This window comes from Carcharodon carcharias, chromosome 6 (genome assembly GCF_017639515.1).
Source record: "Carcharodon carcharias isolate sCarCar2 chromosome 6, sCarCar2.pri, whole genome shotgun sequence".
Classification (NCBI taxonomy): domain Eukaryota; kingdom Metazoa; phylum Chordata; class Chondrichthyes; order Lamniformes; family Lamnidae; genus Carcharodon; species Carcharodon carcharias.
Window position 1 is genome coordinate 96,380,955 of NC_054472.1, and position 19,314 is coordinate 96,400,268.

Sequence of the window (19,314 nt, forward strand, 5' to 3'; positions counted from 1 at the left end):
GTCTAAATAATAAATTGATGGAATCATGGAATACGATCCCCAAAACACCAGTAAGCATTCTACAATCTGGTGTAATAAAAATGAAGAAGTAAGACACTGTAGATGCTGGAAATCAGACATAAGGACAGAAAATGCAGGAAACACTCAGGAGGTCTGGCAGCATCTGTGGAGAGAGAAACAGAGTTAACAGTTCAAGTCAATGATCCTTCACCAGAAAACAGAATAAAATGGAACTTAGCTTGCTTGAACATTGTGAAACAGTAGTCTTATGAATGACTGGGGTATAGGGGGATTGCTATCAGCACGTGCCCCCCAAGCTTTTCACAGAATGTGGGAGGGGTGGGTGAAACATTGCTGCTTGTGGCATTAGTTATAATTGGTTGGTGGCAAGGTGTGTGTGTTGGGTGGGAGGGTGCTTTGATATATGTTAATACTACCCAGAATCATTGTACTGGCATGTTGTCTAATGGTTCATTTTCTGTACATCAAAACAAACCATTTGTTAGGCAGGATAATGTATGGCTTTGTGTTAGTTAGCTGAGTTATTGGCGTTAAGGGTAAGCCTGTAACTGTTAGAGCGCTCCCCTGGCTGCCACTGTGTGCTAGTGCGACTGGAGCCTCTCTCTTTGTGTGGAAGCTGGTGCCGCTCTTGTACTCTCCTCACAGCGAAGCTCATCGGCTGCCGAAGGTTGACAAAACTACATCCTCCTCTTGTAAATGGGAGGGGGGAAAGTCAGGAAATTCTCTTTAGCTCTTGAAAAAACGTTTTCCTTACTGACTTGATTTTTTAAAAAAAATTCTTCAAGTATTACTGGACTGCAAAGCTGTTTATTTTGGAAGCAGAAAACTACAGGCTGCTACAAAACTGCTTTTTTTTTGGAGAGTTCTCTTACTGTAGACCACAAACGGATGTGAGACAGGGAAGGTGTCTCTCCTCCCTCTCCTGTTTCTTCTCTCTCTCTTTCTTTCTGCTCTCACGAACAACCCAGAAAAAAAAAGGGGAGCTGCTGAATGTGTTCACTGCAAATTTCACTGAAATGGACGTGAGGTTTTATCTACAGACTGCTCCAGCTAACATCTCCACAGATTCTCCCTGCCTGGGACCTTCACCCTGCTTAGATCCATACTATAGCAATAAGGTGATTTATTTTAGTTTTCTTTAAAGCATGTATTATTACACGTGTGTCTGTTTGAATGTTTCTGGAGTTCTGGTGCATGCAAAGCTGCTATCAGTTTAATGCAAGCCTGAGAGAGAGCAGTGTTGTGCAGCCACTTGGCTCTTTTGGCTGGGTACAATAAGGTGGTACTGATGAGTTTAGAAGCGCATCGTATTGCATTGTAAGTGAACGTTGAAGCCGGGATGTTAGGGCAAATCGGTGGACCGATAGTGCACCTCGCTTTTTGCAGCTTTCCCCCACTTTTAATCACAGGATCTTTACAGTACTGAGTGGTATGGTAGTAAAACTGCATTGATCTCAATAAACTAGTTCCGACTCATTTCCTTTCATTGTGTCAGAAATTGTGACCGAACAGGTTGCGGATCATGTTTGTGGCCCGCAGTGTCAGTTGATAGACTAACAGTTGCCTTCTAACATCTCCGGGCAAAGGAGTGCAGCTTTTTCAGTAACTATTTTTTTTCATAACTGATAATTGCAAATATCGTTATAGCAGGCTAAATGTTTCTAACTAGTGATCTGGCCCGATGTTTCAGTGCCTACTACATAACAAGTGAATAAACTTTAAAAATGTCCTTTAGATTCAGTTGAGTGACTTTTTAGTGCGTGCAGTATTTAAGCATGAAGGACGGAGTACAATTAAAATGAATCAATTACTATGGTGTCAGTTTACTCCCGTTGACAACGTATTTGCTTGTATTGGGTGGTTGCATTAGTTCAAATTAGTTTTAAGCTGCATCAAACCTACTGTTTGAAAAGTGTCCTATGTACATCAGTACGAGCACTGAGTAGCAAGGCAATTCAAATAAGGCTGGTTATGGCAAATGTGTGAGGTATCTCTTGTGTAAACAGACAAAAATGGATGGTATGCTGTTGTATGTGGGTCAGACTACAGGACAAACACAGAGGACCTTTCAGGAGCAGAAACATGAACATGAACAGAAATCCCTAGTTAAGTGTACGCATGGGGTGTGTGTGTGTATATATAATAAAGTGGCAGCAAAGAAATCAAATGTATTTATTAAATATTCCCAAAAGTAACATTACATATAAAGCAGTTATTTCATTTAAACATCCATGTTTAATTTTGTATGATATTGCAAATTAAAAGTAGGATGCCAGTATATAGCATTTGATACTATTATCTAGTTAATGTTAAACCATGAGACATCATGAATATATTTAAATACAGATAAAAGTGATCAATTGCAAATGTTAACATCATATCTAATATTATCAGTTTCTTTTTAAGAGCATTTTTTTTGAAGTTCCTGTCAATTCAATTTTTATTTTTTATTTTACAATCGATATAACCTTTGGAAATAATGAGCTTGTTTGAGCTAACCTGTAACAAATTAAAATTCAGACTGTGATATGCATAGAAAATTCAGAACCTGAAAACTGGAAAAACAAAGTTACTACTTCAATGGTGACATAATAAAGCATCGTTAGCCTTTTGTGAGCAGCATGGTGCATCACGGACAGGTGCACTGTTCGATTTTGGTGGCATTAACATTGCCAAAACAAGAAAGTAAACCACAGATAAACAACAAATTGTTTTTAGGTTTTTTTGTGTATGATACACATTCGAATATAATGCCCAGACACGTAACACACATTTTTTGTGGACTTTTTTTTAGATTAATACACTCACTTTAGGCTTTTTCCTGTATTTTCTCACACAAAACGATACGCATCATACACAAAAATAAAATCAAGCTTCATTTAGTAAAATGTTTAGCAGCTAACATGGAATCTTTTATGTTAAAAAAGAGACCCCAAAATAATAATATATGTGAAAAATTCCAATATTTTGTCAAAGTGAAAGTAACAGAAATAGTTAAGTTTGAGGTTAGTCTAGCCTTGGTGTTTATGATTACATTCATAGAATACTTCTTAGTTTATGATGTCAGTTGAACCCAAGATTGGGTTACATCTTTGTAATTCATTCTTTCTTTTCTATGCAATTATCTGCAATAACATCTGAGTCTTCAGTTGAATCAATGAAAATTGGATGGAATTAATAAATTGTTTTAGACAAATTATTTTCTGAAAACGCAGGAAGGTGTTAAGTGCTCAAAGTTCCTTTTCGCATAGAAGTGAGCTCTGGTGCCAATCCAAATGGCCAACAAATTGTTGCCTGCTATACATAACCTATTATTTTTCATTTAGCACAATTCTGAAAATGGTATCAACTTCCCTGTTATGAGCAAATAATTGTTAACTCGCCGGTGCAATATCTTTCTAGTGAATTTTATTCAGTTTTCTAATCATTGTTATGTCCTTTCATTCATGTCCATAGGATGCTGGTGATTTATTTGATTTGTTTTAGTGAAATTATCATTTTCTTTGTGAGCATTTGAGTGTTCTGAGTAAGAATTGACCTTTCTGATAAATGGTGCTGGGTGCAGTTTTCTCCAGTCAACCATATATCATTAGTAGCTATTGTGAATTGCCCAGGGTTGCTCTTTACCATATCAGAAGCCATTTATTTTCAGTCTTTTAAATACCCTTTAACTTGTTGCAAAATACAGCAAGTAACTAAAAAAAAATGTTGCCAGAGTAATTTACTAACCGCATGTATCGACTTTTCAGAAAACAGTAACATTTGAACAAATGGGCTATTTAGAAAAGTACAGGTCGTATAATGTAATAATAACATTTAGTGGTTAATAAAAGAACCCTATCTACGCTCCCTTGATGGCTATAAAAAGCTGTTATGTTCATGGCATCAATTGGGATACAGCTGCTATGCGTTAATGATACATCATTGTCTGACTGATACACACAGAAGAGGTCAAACCTGAAGTGACCCTCAGAACACTTAACAAACTAATCTAGTTTTAAATAACATATTGCCACCCCAGAAACCTAAGTATTTCTGGCATCAAATTGGACAGTTGCAAGTAAACAGATGCCATGGAGAACAACTTCTATGGTGGTAATCAATGGAAGCTAGAAAATAAAGAAGTCCTGCAAAGTTATTACATGTTCAATTTTTAAAGAGTTGAAACTTAAAGACTTTAAAAGTAACAGAGTGTAATACTTTCATAGTGTTAAAGAAATAGTAATTTAACATTAGTTATGCATTTCAATGCTAGAGTTTTATTTCTGTATTTAACAGGATGTTTAGGAAATTCACTTTTATTCCTATTGTCCAATAACATTGTTTGAGCATCTAATTTTAATTTGCATGTAAGTGTTTTTTTAATTTTAATTTATTCTCAATTATACTGCCTTATTATAGAAGTTGTTTTCTAACATTTCATGTTTTATGGGCTTGTAAATATCAAACCTAAATGGCATTCCTCGTTGTTTCATTGGTTTTCCCAACATTTTAAATAAATAGTAACAAACTTACATTCAAACTTTTAAAGGAAACCTCGTGACTTTTTGGGGAAGGCTGAGTTAGAGATAAACATTATATATTTAAATGCAGCTCTGTTTAAATTATTCTAAGTAAACGGGGAATGTTTTCTGGCAAAACATTCTGTTAAACAGAACAGAGCCTTAAGCAAATGTATTGCTACTTTAGTTTGATTTTTTGTTGCATTTTGAGCAATAGGCATCTAGTTGAACATGAGAAAATATTACGGTCCCATTCATGCTCTGTCGACAAGCTTCTGGAACTCAATACTTGGAATTTAATCATTACAACATCACTATCAATCCTACTTTTATTTGTACTTTCTACAGTTTTCTTGCATTATTTTCACATTATCTATCAATGCAGAAGTGACACATTTTCAGCTTTCAAATATTGCACCTTTTCAATTCACAGTTTAGATGATGGTGACAGTCTTGCCGTGCGGATTTCCTTAGCAGCTAATGAAGTTTTTATGTGATGAGTATTTCAGCAGCTGCTTGCTTTTGAATGAGAAATTATAAGTTATATTGTTAGTTTCAGACATGGTATTACCTTTTTAACACAGCAAAATATATACACCATTCGTCAGTGGTGAAGCAAGTCTTATTCTCTTTAGAGCTTAGCTCACTAGGCTGATGTGAACTAGAATGGCATTGGTTATGTGGTCAGCAAATGAATAGGTCTACTTTGAATCTGGACTGCTGCCAATTTTGTGCAGACAAAAGAACTTGACAAAAGAAAGAATTGCTAATGCAAAATGCAAACTAGGAACAATCTGGAAAAAAAACTAACAGAAAATTTCTGACCATATGGCAGCACTGAATTTCAAATTGTTAGGTATTTATTGTTTATAATATAAAAATAAAATTCAGGAATCCATCAGCTGCAAATATTTCTGCCTCAATATATATAATGGTATTTATAAAGATTGCAGTTAAGTTAATCTGGTACAGTACATCAAAATTTAATTCTCAGTATGTGTTTTCAAACACAACAATGCACCCTGCAGGCTTTTTGCCAAGAAAACAGAGTTGCCCACTGTTGGAGTTCCTGTTTTCTAGTCTGTGTTGTAGTAGAAACAGTAGTTTGATCAGCTATGCCATGCTCCATATGTGACACTCATTAGTGTGTACTTGTCAATACTGCCACAGTAAAGATGCATCTGTGCTCACCTCATTTAGAAACATGAAATCTAGCAAGCCATTTTTTTCAGGATCATGTTAATTGTACTTAATTTGGGTGGATGGTGGTAGTTGTGCACTTTCTGACCTGTTTAATAAAGTAGCTGAATAATTATCACAGACTGAATCTAAAGTAAAGAAAGAATGTATTCTTTCACCTCCTCAGAATGTTCCAAAGTGCTTCACAGTCTGTGAATTGCTTTTCATGTGTAGTTATTGTTGTTTTGAAGACAAATATGGCAGCCAGTTAGTGGAGTCTTTAACATAGAAGATTTATGTAAAGAAATAATAACCAAAGAGAGCATATTGTTTGAATAATGGCATCACTAACTGTCATCTTATTTTATGGAGCCAAGACTACTTATCTTACCTTAAGTTCTGGTAGAAAACATGGCACACAGCTGTGGTTGCTCATGGCACACAGCTGTGGTTGCTACTTTGAGGTCCAATCATAGCCAATGTTTGAAACTCTTAAATTGTACATATGAAAACTTTTCTCAATTCAGATCAGCACTTAGTGGAAGAGGCGAACAATTGTTGTAGCATTGGAAATATAGACACCTTTTAATCTCACTGGAAAAACACACAACTGCTGCTGGTGGGAAATAAACTGAACAGTATTTGCATTGCAAGCTAAGACAGAGTAGCATTCTCACAGGCTGTACTACCTGGAGAAAGAGTTCGGCAAAGGAAGAGGGTTAAAAAATTAAATAAAACATTTCATAATGTTCAGCTACTACAAATGATGAAATAATAGCAAAAGATTTGAACAACAAGGGTCAGATTGAATTTTGAGAATATTATACCAGCTTTGTGAGAATATGATATATTCAGTTAAGGGTTACAGCAAAAACTTCATGATTGTATGCTTCAAGATTTTGACAGAAATAGGGATAAAATTAACGTCATATAAGTTATTCCATGAGATAATAGATGTATTGTTATGGTTGTTCCATTAATGGGGTCATAAAGATTAGTTCAGTCACTGAGTCAGGCCGATGTAATGCTTTGCCTTCTGTTGTTTATGCTCCTACTTTGAACAAAGTTTTGTTTCAGATACCATGAAAAGTATTGTATGCTTCCATTATAAACTTTTTCAGTTGAAAATGTGCTAACATACTTTACTGTAATGAAATGGAACAGATAATAAAACTGAATCTCAGACTGCTGTTGTACATGAACAGTCAGTTGTGTTTGAGTAGTTTTACATTTTAGGCATCATATTGATTTATGTTAATTAAATGTTGCTTTTGCTAAAGTTATTTGACATCAAATGAAATGAATACATCTCTGCTACTATACCAGTTCATTTTTTCCAAAGGAGGAAATTAACAATAGATGGAATTGCTATCACCTGATTACACCCAAGTATATTTTTTAAGTTCCTCAAATGAACCATAAAGAACAATTTGAGTTGGTGCCTGTAAGTATATACAGCTCAGAAATTACCAGCATCTTGTAAGCATTGTGAATCATTACTATTTAGTATTGAATGAGGACTGAGAGTGACAGAAGGTAAAATCAGATAGCTATCACTCGCTAACTACCATGATCTCAGTTCATCTTGCTAATGATTTTCTGAAGGTCACAAAAGAATTGCATTGTGGCAGTTGGACTGTTTCAGCCAACATAAGTCCATATCTTGAATATGGCCCCATTTGGGATTAATTCATCCATTTTTGCTCTGTAAATAAAATCCGTAAAGGTATAGAATCATACAAAGGAATCAGGCTAAGTTTGTAAAAACGTTCCATTCTTTTCTGTTGCCGTCTTTACCATGAAACAAAGATCAAAATATACCATTTACATTATTAAAAGGCAGAGGATAACTAAATGATTGCCAACATTTGACAGCTCATGCAGTTCTCAATTGTAATTAGCAAAAACATATTTAGAAAATTTGTAATGTGTTATTAAGTATAACACAACAAACATTGTTAAAAGCTTCATCCTTTATCAAACTTCAAAATATTCAGATCTGCTGACTTAAAATGCAATATTAAGAGATAGTAAAACTGTTTAATGTTATTATTCATCCAAAAACAGGAGTATTAAATACAACTTTAGAAAATAATTTAATGTTATTGTAAGGTTTCAATCTTTTCTTGATGCCTCACATGCCAACATTTAAAAAGAGATGTCTTACTAATAAAGCTAATCAAGATAGAATTTACCCCTGCTTGTAACAAAGGCTGTTACTGTTTAAGTTCCTGTTCAGTGGTTAGTGTGTATGGTTCATTGAGTGTTGTCAAAAAGGCTTTTCTCTTGATTGACAGTCTCATAGGAATGTGAAAAGGGATTTTAATTGCATATCATCTGTGTATATCAGAAGGAGTGCATTGGCAGCACTCACTGCAATTTATTACTGCTGAGGTCCATATCTACAGGTTAGGATATATCAGTTGCGTGCATAGTTTAAGAACTAACCATAACCCTTTAAGTGAATTTTTAGAGTTATTATTCAGCCAGTCAAGATAAGAGACACAAAATCATAAATAAGTTTCCATCATTTGTATTGCAAAACCTATTTACAGTAGTGTTTTGAACATGTTGATATCAGGAGTTTTATTCAACCTAGATTTCATTGCCAGTATTGACTCATGCAAATATATTTTTGAACTTAAGCCACAGAATGTAATACTGTGCAGGGACTTTTTAATCTGCAACCAGGTATTATGTAAAGCTTTTAAACTTTGTAAAACTATTCAACACTTTTGGTAAATACACTCATCATTGCTATCTCATAGCATTAATGCATAATGTCTAGTTTTATTGCATGATTATTGACTGCAATACATACTCAACTGAAATAATAATTCTGCTAAATTTTTGCTGCACTGTCTTATTTTGCAATTTATTTACTGAAAATAGTCTTTCAGAATGCAAGCATTTAGATGATAGCATTTTAGCTATGGGGTTTTATTAAGCAATTTAGTGTTTGTCTGGCAAGTAGGTAGCATGTTTAAAGTTATATATTCTCCTTACAAGTGGCATGCCCTATCCTTAAATATAATTCTAATCCTACATCTAATCCTTAGCCTGATCCTAACTCTAGATCCAACATAGCTCTTAAATCTAGCCTTGTCGCTAAAACTAACCCTGAGCATAGCTGTAGTTCTAAATCTACCCCTCCCTTGTAACCCTATTCCAAATTCTATTGGCACAATCAACCAATTGCCGATACTGAAACTGAAGGAGAAAGGCTTCTCAAAAAATTGCACCCGCACACAAGTCACTGCCTATTGTGATGTCTCTGTTTGATGTTGGGGAGTCCTGAGCTTTATAGAAGCATAGGGATGCCGTAATGCAAAGCTGCACTTGAGGTAATCTTTTGCCTTAATTTGATCAGAAAAAAGAAAGACTTGCATTTATGTAGCACTTTTCATGACCACTGGATGCTTTACAGCCAATGAAGTACTTTTTGAATTGTAGTCACTGCTCCAATGTCGGAAATGTGGTAGCTAATTTGCACTCAGCAAACTCCCACAAACCACAGAGTGAGAAAGACTAGATAATCTGTTTTGTAATGTTTACTGAGAGATAAGTATTGGATAACTCCCCTGTCCTTCTTCAAAATAGTTCTGTGGGATCTTTTGTATCCACCCAAGCAGGCAGATGGGGGCCTCAGTTTAATGCCTCATCCAAAATACAGCACCTCCAAAAGTGAAGTGCTGCACTGGAGTGTCAGCCTTGCCTTTTGTGCTTAAGCCCTGGAGTGGGTCTTGAATCTAGAGCCTCGTAATTTAGAGGCAAGCATACTACTAACTGAGCTACAGCTGACATTTCTGTGATGTTAATCGATAATACATGTGCCTTTTGCAAAAATGCGTACTCAAGTTTATATATTCTGTCTACTCTACTACGTACATGAAGCTGCATTAAAATAGCCCAGGCAAGAATTAACTCAAATACTCAACTTTGTAGGCAAATGAAATCAGAATCTTTAGTATCGTTTTGTATATAACTTCTAATGTCTGACCTTTGCACTTCAGAATATTGCATTTTTGAAATGCTCTGGGAATATCAACTCCCGGCTGAAAAGGAGGCTCCAGCAGCACATTTGAAAACCTGCGAGCGAGCTCTCTTGCCTGTTACTACATTTTCTGTGCTTTTGCTTCTCTCTAGGTCTTGTGCAGACAATCAGCCGCAACTTCTGTACACTGAGTCTAAGGGGGCCAGGCTGCCTTTAAGATGTACATGCTTGCTGAATCACATGTTATCCAAGCATGTGGCTGGGCCCCCCCCTTTCAGCAAGCCACTGGTCAGCAGCGCAACCCATGCTGAGCTGTATGCTGAGGAGGCAGCATGAAGTTTGTGTGCTCCCTACCTCAATGGGTCTGGGGGCAAGGCAGGCAGCCCCATCACAAAAATGGATCTAAATGAAATTTTTCTTCTGTGCCTTCAATTAGTGCCCATTTTCTTTTTTTTAGTGGAACCTTTCTACTTGTTTTGCTCAGGCTACCCCGTGTTTTATGTGGTTATTTGTAGTAATCTCTTCAGCTCTCTATAATGTCACTGAGTGAAGACTCTTATTCGCTGACATTAAGAGTCATGAATTTATTTCTGACACACAAGATGGTGCTTTGACTAATTTTATTTTGAGTTTTACTTCAGTGATATCATGATAATAGCTGTCACTCAAAAACCCCCAAGATCTTTAAGGCAGTTCCTTGCAACTTATCCACTGTGGAAGTTGGCAACTGAGAAGGTAACTTATCACAGATCATTAAATACTATGTAAAATTTAAATTTGCAACTCTAATTACTCGGAGCCCAGTGATAGTTTGTATAGATTCAAGTCATTATTATTGTGCCATATTTAAACCCCACTTCAAACCGTTGTGTGCCAAGCTCAAATTGATGGTAAAGATTGAAGAAGTAAGTAATTAGATTAATAGAAGTGGGAGATAAGATTAAAAAGAAACACATTTTAACAGATGGGTTCAAAAGCAATAACATTAACTTGCATTTATTTAGCGTATATACTATAGAGAAAAAGTCTAAAGTGAAAAAAAAGGATGTTAAGCCAAAGAAGTAGCTATTAGGAAGGATGACCAAGAGCTTGGCAAAGAGATGGTTTTAATGAGGGTGTTAAAGGAATAGATAAAGGTGTTCACTGACCTCATGTTTCTCCCATCAAATACCCTGAAAATCTCTCCCTGCAGACACACACACATGTATTTTTCAAACCTTAACTGCCTAACTTTTGCCTCTACATTTGCCGAGGTACCTCGCACCCATTAATTTGATCAACTACTCCCTCATCTTTTTTTCCCCATTCTATAGTACAACCTTATCTTTCGTCCTTTTATCTGAGTATATCCACAACTGTGTCCCTTCAAGTACAAGGAATAGCCATCCATCAGCTGACCACATCGAGCTCTACCAGGCCTTACACTCCTCCACCACTATTCTCAGATCAACCTAGAGGACAAAGATAATTCTAGTTTCTTCCTCCTAATACCAATTGCCAACTAACCCCAAACTCCCCAGTCTCTTCCACCTTATTGTCAAGAGACTACAACTGGCTTAATACAGATCTGACATAGCCAGGTTAATCAAGGAAAATGCCACAAACACTTCCAATCTATTCCAGACATCAATTCTGATCTTCAGTGACAGGTGTATGGAAACTCTTCAAAACAGGCAGGATGTCTTTGATACGCCCTATTTCAGCACCAAGCTTGCACGGTGAACAAATGGCTTGGGCCCTATTTATGAGGTTACCAATAAGGCCAATCTTATAACGCGTGGAACTGTAAGAATCCCAACACATGTACTGACCAGTGAAGGTAGGCTTGTGATAGACCGTGGTAGAGAATCCCCGGTAGATTTCTCAACTAGTAGGCCAAGGAAAGGGCGACCGAAAGAACATGTACACACATTGTGCCTGTTTCAGCCAAACAAAATAAATGATAGCCATTCGCTAGGTCACTCCTCAGGGCAATGCATTGACCAATCAGAGTCAAGCTGCCTGGTTTAATTTTCAAACAATGCTTGGCAGTTAACTGTCAGTCACAATTAATTGGTGCATTCTCCATGGCAATGCCTCTACCAATCAGAGTCCACTTGCCAACCAATCAGCAGTTCCTTCTCATACAGAATAAAGTTGTCGCTTTCCCTGACATTGGTATTCTTGCAATTGTCCTGATGAGTGCAAGATGAAAGCTTCGACAAAATGTCTTTTTTCAGCAATACTCATAAGCCAAGTTTCTGCCAAATCCACGATTCAACATGATCCTCCACAATGAGTGCCTGAATTGAAAGGGCCTTGCTTGCAAGTGAATAGACTTCATAGAGACAGAGAGGGGCAGCGATTATTAGTCTGCTGGCAGCATTAAAGGAGACAGCAATGGGTGGTCTCAACAGGTCAGGCAGCAAGTTGGGGGGTTAGCTCTTACTGGTGCACTGAGTGAGCACTTTGGAGAAGATGGGGACATTTTGAATTGCTGCTCGTAAAGAACCAGAGATGGGTGCTTTATGTTCTCTCTGGAGAATTCCTAGAGAAGTACAGAAGGTAGCCATGGGCTTATACTAGGTGGGTTTGAAATTTGGAATGTTAGCAGAAGAGTAGGAAGGCAGGTGAGTCCAGGTGGATTGGAGAAGAGATTGAAATATGTAATCTAACTTAGATGAGGAAAATGAAAGGTGATGTGGTCAGGTGGCAGGAAGGGGAGGAGTCGGGTGATAGGAAGTGAAGGAGACAGGAAAGAAGCTCCCAAGAGAAGCTGAGAGAAAAGGAAAGGGATGTATAAGTAATGGGATCAGATATGGACCAGTAACCAAAATGCACATACAATAGGCACCAAGGGAATTTGGGTTACATAGGGATGACAGATTAGGTGAAACACAACCTCGCCGTAAAGAGATGACAGGAAGGAGAATGATTAAGAATTGTTCAAAGTCTGAAGCCCTGCAATAGGATAAAGCGAACTTTTTGACAGTGTAGTGTTACTTTAAGGTATCCAGGTTCAGAGCAATCTGTGGAATGGAATGTATCCAGGAGCCATCTAAGGTTATCAGCCAAGTAAAATCAGAGGGTTAGGAGAAGCAGAGAGTAGAGGTTGATCTTGACATCCGGTGTATATTCATTGTGGCCTCAGGTGTTAACAGTGCTCAGCAGTCATTCCAAAGGATCAGCACTGAAGGGAGGAGCAGTGGGAGTGAAAATTAAGGGACAAGAACAGTGTAGAGCAGAGAGCTAGGTGAGGGTAAAGGATAAATGCTCCGATGAGTGCAGATAATGGATCTGGTTGAAAGAACAGATGTTGGCCTAGTATAAACTTGAAGATATTGAGTAGCAGATGTTGGTCATGGCAGCTGAGGATGGGAAATATACTCTGCACTGATAACATTACCTTTTAGCTTGAACCTGTAAATTGTGTTAACTATATCCACGATTAGGATTAGCTATTAAGAAAGTTTTAGGAGTTGGAGAGAGAAGATTGAAGAGGATGGCAAATAATTTCAGTGGCTGGTCCAAGGGAGACAAATTCAATGGGAAGCTGCCAGTCTGGGAGCCACCTTTCACAAATTATAAATCAGCGCATGAGCGAGCTTCTAAATTGCTGCTTATGGAATTAAATGACCTATAATCTAGATATAAAATAACTGATTTGGCCTTGGGTAGCATTTGCTAATGTTGAACTTTCAACTTTGAGACATGAATTTGAACCTCCAGTCATAACTGAATGCCATTTAAACTTCTTCTGCAGTCAGCTTGCTAGTGTAGCTTGGCTGTGTATGCCAAGGAGAGAAAACATCTTTGTGGGCTCTTGACCACAATGCTCAAGCCTCTTTTCTGAAGGTTAACCATACTGTGGCAATGATGGTTGCCTGGACCAGCCTGCTGCTTGCCAGATTGTGGGGGGCAGTTTTAATCAACGTAAATACCTAGCTAACTATATACTGTACAAGTTTTGATCTTGGTTTAGATATTCTCACAAGTACAGTCATGCTAATCACAAAAGCAATTTGCAGTTATAACATCAGAAAACACCCCAAAACACTGCACGGAGACGTAATCAAAAAATCGACATCAGGCCAAACAAGGAAAGGTGACCAAAAACTCGGTCTAAGAAGTCAGTTTTAAAGAGGGTCTTAAAGTGGGAAAGGGAAGTGGAGAGATCGGGGATTTAAAAGAAATCTCAGAATATAGGGTGTGGCTGGCAGAAAACCAGCAGCCGATGGTTAGATGAAGGGAAGGGGTTTCCTATGGGTGGCTAATCACTACTGTAAGTGACCCGAACATCCTACGTTTAGCTGAATGTCTATAGTACCTAGTAATTAATTATATAATAATATAACAAAGTCGTGCAATAATAGAATGCCTTTGTGATCTGAGTGGGGTTTTGCGTTGTTCACACATTCCCCCATGTGCACCTTCTGGACTTTTCAAAGGCTGATCAAAATTACACATGGAAAGATGAGACAAGGTATAAGTTGTTAAGCTACTTTATTTAATAACAAGTGAACAACAGTTGTGGTCAGATTCACTTAATTTAATCAGCACAAATTGTCATTATATAATAATACAAAACAATGATCATCTTGTGCTTCTCTATAACAGTGTGTTATCTTACATGACTAAAGCAGAGTTCTAACTGCCTTCCTGCATCCCAGTCCTGAGCCTGATGAATGCTTACCCTCATAGCATTCTATTTAAAAAAACATCTGACATGTCAGTGAATGTTGTCATCCCGACAGATATCTTTCCCTTTTCACAGCTAGAGAGGAAACATATGCCAGGGAGGCCCTGCTGAATGCCTGGGACCAGGGCCCGACTGACATAATGGGTGTGAGCTATTTATCAATTACTGACACAAGCTAACAAATTGCTTATTGTTTTTCAATCTTTTTGTAAACAGCTTCAATAGTTACAACAGGATGAAAAAGTTGAGCACCTCGCTCATAATGACATAGGATGTTTTATGTAACTTTGATTAGGGCTGTCAATTATAAAACAGCCCATCTGAGTTATCATAGCAAGTAATCTATTCGTTTAACTTGCATACAAAAAATACAAACAAATAACGTTACTTAATCTTAAAACTCAGTTTATTTACGTATCTCCTGTGGGACCCGCATCAGCTAGGATCAGTTCATTGAATTCTCCAGGAACATAACCAGGGGTAAGATTAAATTTCAGTGGGGGAGCAGAGTAGACTATAATGGATCTTTAGTGGAAAGCAATATTTGACGAGGTGTATCACAGGTGACTGATCCATGCTTGCTCGTTTTGCACAGAGGTTGAAATTTAGTCCCCTTGTTCTTATAGAGAAACAGTCCTTGGAATTTAACCCAAGGCCAGGATGTAAGCACTATAACTGGTTAGCTACTAATCCGATCATTAAAATGTTATAAGTTTTGAAGAATAATGTTTTATAGAAATAATGTGTTCTGGAATAAAGGGAGTTTGCTTAAACTTCTAGAGCTTTTGCATTTGAAGCAATACTTAATATGTTTCACCTTCTAGAATCTCATAATTGAACATGTATTTTCCCAATCAAATGTGTAATAGTATAGCGTTAAATAGAAGCAATTCTTTAAATGATGCAAATTCAATTTTCCCCATTCTTCAGCTCCAGTCTTTTTTTTACCACAAATTCCTGAAAATATATATTGATAATGACGCAGTAATGTCAACAATGCAACTGGGACCTCCTTAACACTGAGTCTAATGGTCTATCTCCTTAAAGAAGTTTAGGGGTGAAGAAAGGAACCGAGAGAATGATGGAGAAGAAAATAGGGTGAATTAATGTTAAATGTAATACAAGAAGAGAAGCAGACAAAGATTGCATTAAAAGAGGAAAACAAATACAGAAATGAAATGTAAGGAAAAAAAGTTAACAAACTAAACCTCTAGGGACAATTCACTACCTGTAGGAGTGAGACTCTACAGGTTCAGTTGGTAAAAGTTGGGTTTCATATCAGAATATAAATTACATTACTAACAGCGTCACTAGGACATGAAATAGCAGCCCAGTCTTTCTGAGATACATTCTTGTTTATGGTGCAAATATAGCAGTTCCTTGACATATTTGACAGCAAGCTCCAGTTTTTTAAGAGGCTAATAGCAGAGCAGTGTAAATATTCCATCAATTTGTGCTGTTTTGCAACTGATGACATACCTCTTCCTTGCCAATAATTGCTGGATTTTTTTTATTCACTAAAGGCAGGTGCCACGAACTCACCATTATTTTCTAGCAATTTATGGTCCATTATTTTCTCAGGTTCCAGCCATGGGCAGTTTGATACCAACTGAGTTAACTTTAGTGATGACTAGTTTATTTGAAGTATTACCTAGTTGGTAAATCCCTTAATTCCATCTGTTGAGGGTCAAACATATGGGTAAAATAAATTACAGTCAGGTTGATTCAAATGAGATCATGTTCTACCTTCATCTGGCAGGTGTACTGCCTCCCTTTTCTTGTGAAGCATTATCCCATTGTGATAACATTAAATTGGATCTGGTCTGTTTATTATCTACTGAAATCAAAAGCCATTACCAGGAAAATGTATAGCAAGATGCTAAAACAGCTTGCTCACAGATAATCTTTCAGAAGTAGCCATTGTGATTTTTCTATGATGGAAACGTTAAAATGCTTCAAAGTGACTTTTGTGTAATCTTTCTACGTTTTGGAGGTGATGGCGTATTTTTCATGAAACTTTGTATAGATTTTACAAATTCAGCTCTGCAGCAAGAGCAACAGTTTGTGGCATTAATGGTTAGAAACACTGACATCCACATCTAAACTGCCAATATGTGCAGCATGTGTGCAAATTTGTATGATATTCCCTTACGGTTATAGAGACCCCAGTATTTGCAGGGGGTGCGGGGGTCATGGGGCAAATAATGACTGGGAAACCTAAATGTTGAAATAGTCCGGAGACCCTGCTGAATTTGATGACAGAACATTGGGAGGCTGGCTGGCGGTCAGGCAGAAAGGCCTGTGCTGGAAGGCTTCAGCTAGGGAGTGGAGAGGAGGGGGAACAGTTTTGTGGCAGTTAGGGTAGAAATTGTGAAGAGTGGGGGAGAGATTGTGGATTTTCGTGCCATATCGTCCCAATCCTGCCTCATTAATCATGCATTCCTGGGAAACCGTTTCGCTGGCGGATGCCCTCTGATTCACCTGCCATGTCGTCACCTCGCTGCTTCCTCACGCCGGGCGCCATATTTAAAGTTCAGCCGCGTGGACACCTCTCACCTTCCAGCCCAGGACTGTTGCACAGAAGACATGGCTCCAAAAGGCAAGAAGACTGAAGCCACCTCGCCCCCTTCCCCAAGCAACCCCTAGCCCTGCAGCCATTGAAAAGCCAACCCTGCCTTATGGCTGGTCTGGTAGGTAGAGTCCTGCCCGTGAGCCCCCCTAAATGTGATGTGGTGCTGCCTATGAAGCCTGGCATTGATGCATCCCTGGGATGCTTTCTGGACACCGCTGCAGCCCGCTGCGATGTCCTCTAACCCCGCTCTGGCTGCAGGGGTTTGGGAGGCGGGGGCGGTGGTGGTCAGTGCCAGTGCTGCACAGTAGAGGTTTGCCATCCGGTGCAGAAAGGGGATGAATGATCTTATCCATGTCACCAGGGTAAGGCAACCATTTCATCGCTCTAAACTCACACTCACAAGGCCATCACTGGCATCTCACTCACTGCCAGCTCATATACACCCTCACATCTCCACCTGGCCTCATCTCCTCTGGAGAATGCCTCCTCAGCCCTCACCATCTTGAGGCCACTTACACAGATCAACATGTGCCCCCACACACACCCTGGGATACCCCCCTTCCCCAGTTCAGCTCTCATCCTGCAGCCTCTTCCCTGGCCTGAGGCCACCTCGCCCCCTTCCCCAAGCAACCCCTAGCCCTGCAGCCATTGAAAAACCAACCCTGCCTTATGGCTGGTCTGGTAGGTAGAGTCATGCCCGTGAGCCCCCAAAATGTGATGTGGTGCTGCCTACGAAGCCTGGCACTGATGACTTTGACTACTGCCCGAAGCAAGGTAGGCAGACAAACCTCAAAGTCACCCACATGCTTGGACGGTCCAGTGTGGGGGGAATTATTCCACCAAGCTGGACTTATAATGATATGCAGATTTATTACAATGATGTTCCCGACTAGCACCGGCGGGAAACATAGCCCGCTGTTGACGTGTGGCGCAGACTGTTACAAACTGGTTTCATGACATTGTCTGATTTTTGGCCTTCCTGCCATATTGTCCACTCATGCCCACCATGATGCCCGATGCCAACAGTCATGGAAAATTCTGCCTCCTGTTGTATTTATTAATGACTATCTTGTATTTATAACTTCTAGCTTTGGACTGTCCCACAAGTGGAAACATTTTCTCTCTGCGTACCCTGTTAAACCCTTTCAAAAGGCCGCTAGTTTTTCTTTGCGTTAGTGCTTCAAAAGTGCATCACTTCACATTCCTCTTCATTGAACTACATCTGCCATACTTCTGCCCATTTCAACATCCTGGGTACATCATCCTAAAGTCTATGGCTTTCCTCATCACTATTATTTTGCCAAGTTTTTTATTGTTTGATAACTGTCCACATCTGTTTATTTAAATGATGAGTAATGGATCCTAACCTGACCCTTAGGGAAACACCACTGCAAAACACCTCCGAGTCTGAAAAATATCCATCCACTACCATCCTTCGCTCCCTGTCAGCAAGCCAATTCCATATCCCTACTGCCACTTTCCTTTTAATTCTAAAGGCTTTCATCTTAACATGAATCCTGAGTGACACTGTGTCAGATGCCTTCCAGAAGTCCATGTTCGCAATGTCTCCTATCTTGATCAGCCTCCTCTGTTACCTCATCAAAAAATGGAACCGAGTTAGTCAGGCCTGATTTCCTTCAATGTTGACTTCAGCAATTTCAGATCATAACCTCTGCCCCAATTTTTATTTGAGATTTTGTTTTTGGATTGCAACTATTACTCTCCTTTTCCTACTTAAGCCTCATCTACATCCATCTTTTCTTTCTTTATTGCTCCCATCACCACTCCCTTTTGCCTTGCACCATCATCCCTTTTATTATTTAATCTCCATGGCTTTCCTCCCTATCACAGACCTTGCCTTTGTTCTTTCCACCATTCCCCCCCCCCCCTTTTCCTGCCTCTCTACTTGCTTAAAATCTGTTACACCTCTAACTTTTTCCAATTCTGATGAGAGGTCACCGACGTGCAGTATTAATTTGGTTTCTCTCTCCACAGGTGCTGTCAGACCTCCCGAGTATTGCCAGCATTTTCGATTTTTTATTTCTGCTAGGAAGGATGCTGTGGCTATGATAGGTGATAGTGATAAGTGGTGATAAGTGAGGGGAGCCCTACCAAGCTGGACAATGGAAGAGAAGCATTGGAGGAGAATGGTATGATTGATTATGTTAGCGGCTTCAGAGAAGTCAAGGAGAATGAAGAGAGATGATGTGTCAGGGTTATCGACGGATTGGTTCATGTCTGTGGCTAGAGCACTTTTGGTGTTATGGGAGGGTAGTAACCAGACTGGAGAGATTTAATCATTGAATTGCAGGAGAGAACGGCAGTGATCTGGGGACAAGTTGGGCAGTGGGGAAACGATATGTTCAAC

At 38.8% G+C, this 19,314-nt stretch overlaps 1 protein-coding gene across 3 annotated transcripts in view; it reads left to right on the top strand.

Annotated features, from left to right (window-relative positions):
• Positions 1-633: 633 nt before the first annotated feature.
• Positions 634-19,314, top strand: part of tox (thymocyte selection-associated high mobility group box) — a 278,982-nt gene continuing 260,301 nt past the window's right edge. For all 3 annotated transcript variants that reach the window (XM_041189002.1, XM_041189003.1, XM_041189001.1), the window contains exon 1: positions 634-1,139. In XM_041189002.1, coding sequence (XP_041044936.1) covers positions 1,038-1,139 — 102 coding nt within the window. In that variant the 5' untranslated portion in view covers positions 634-1,037. The remainder of the gene's footprint in view (positions 1,140-19,314) is intronic.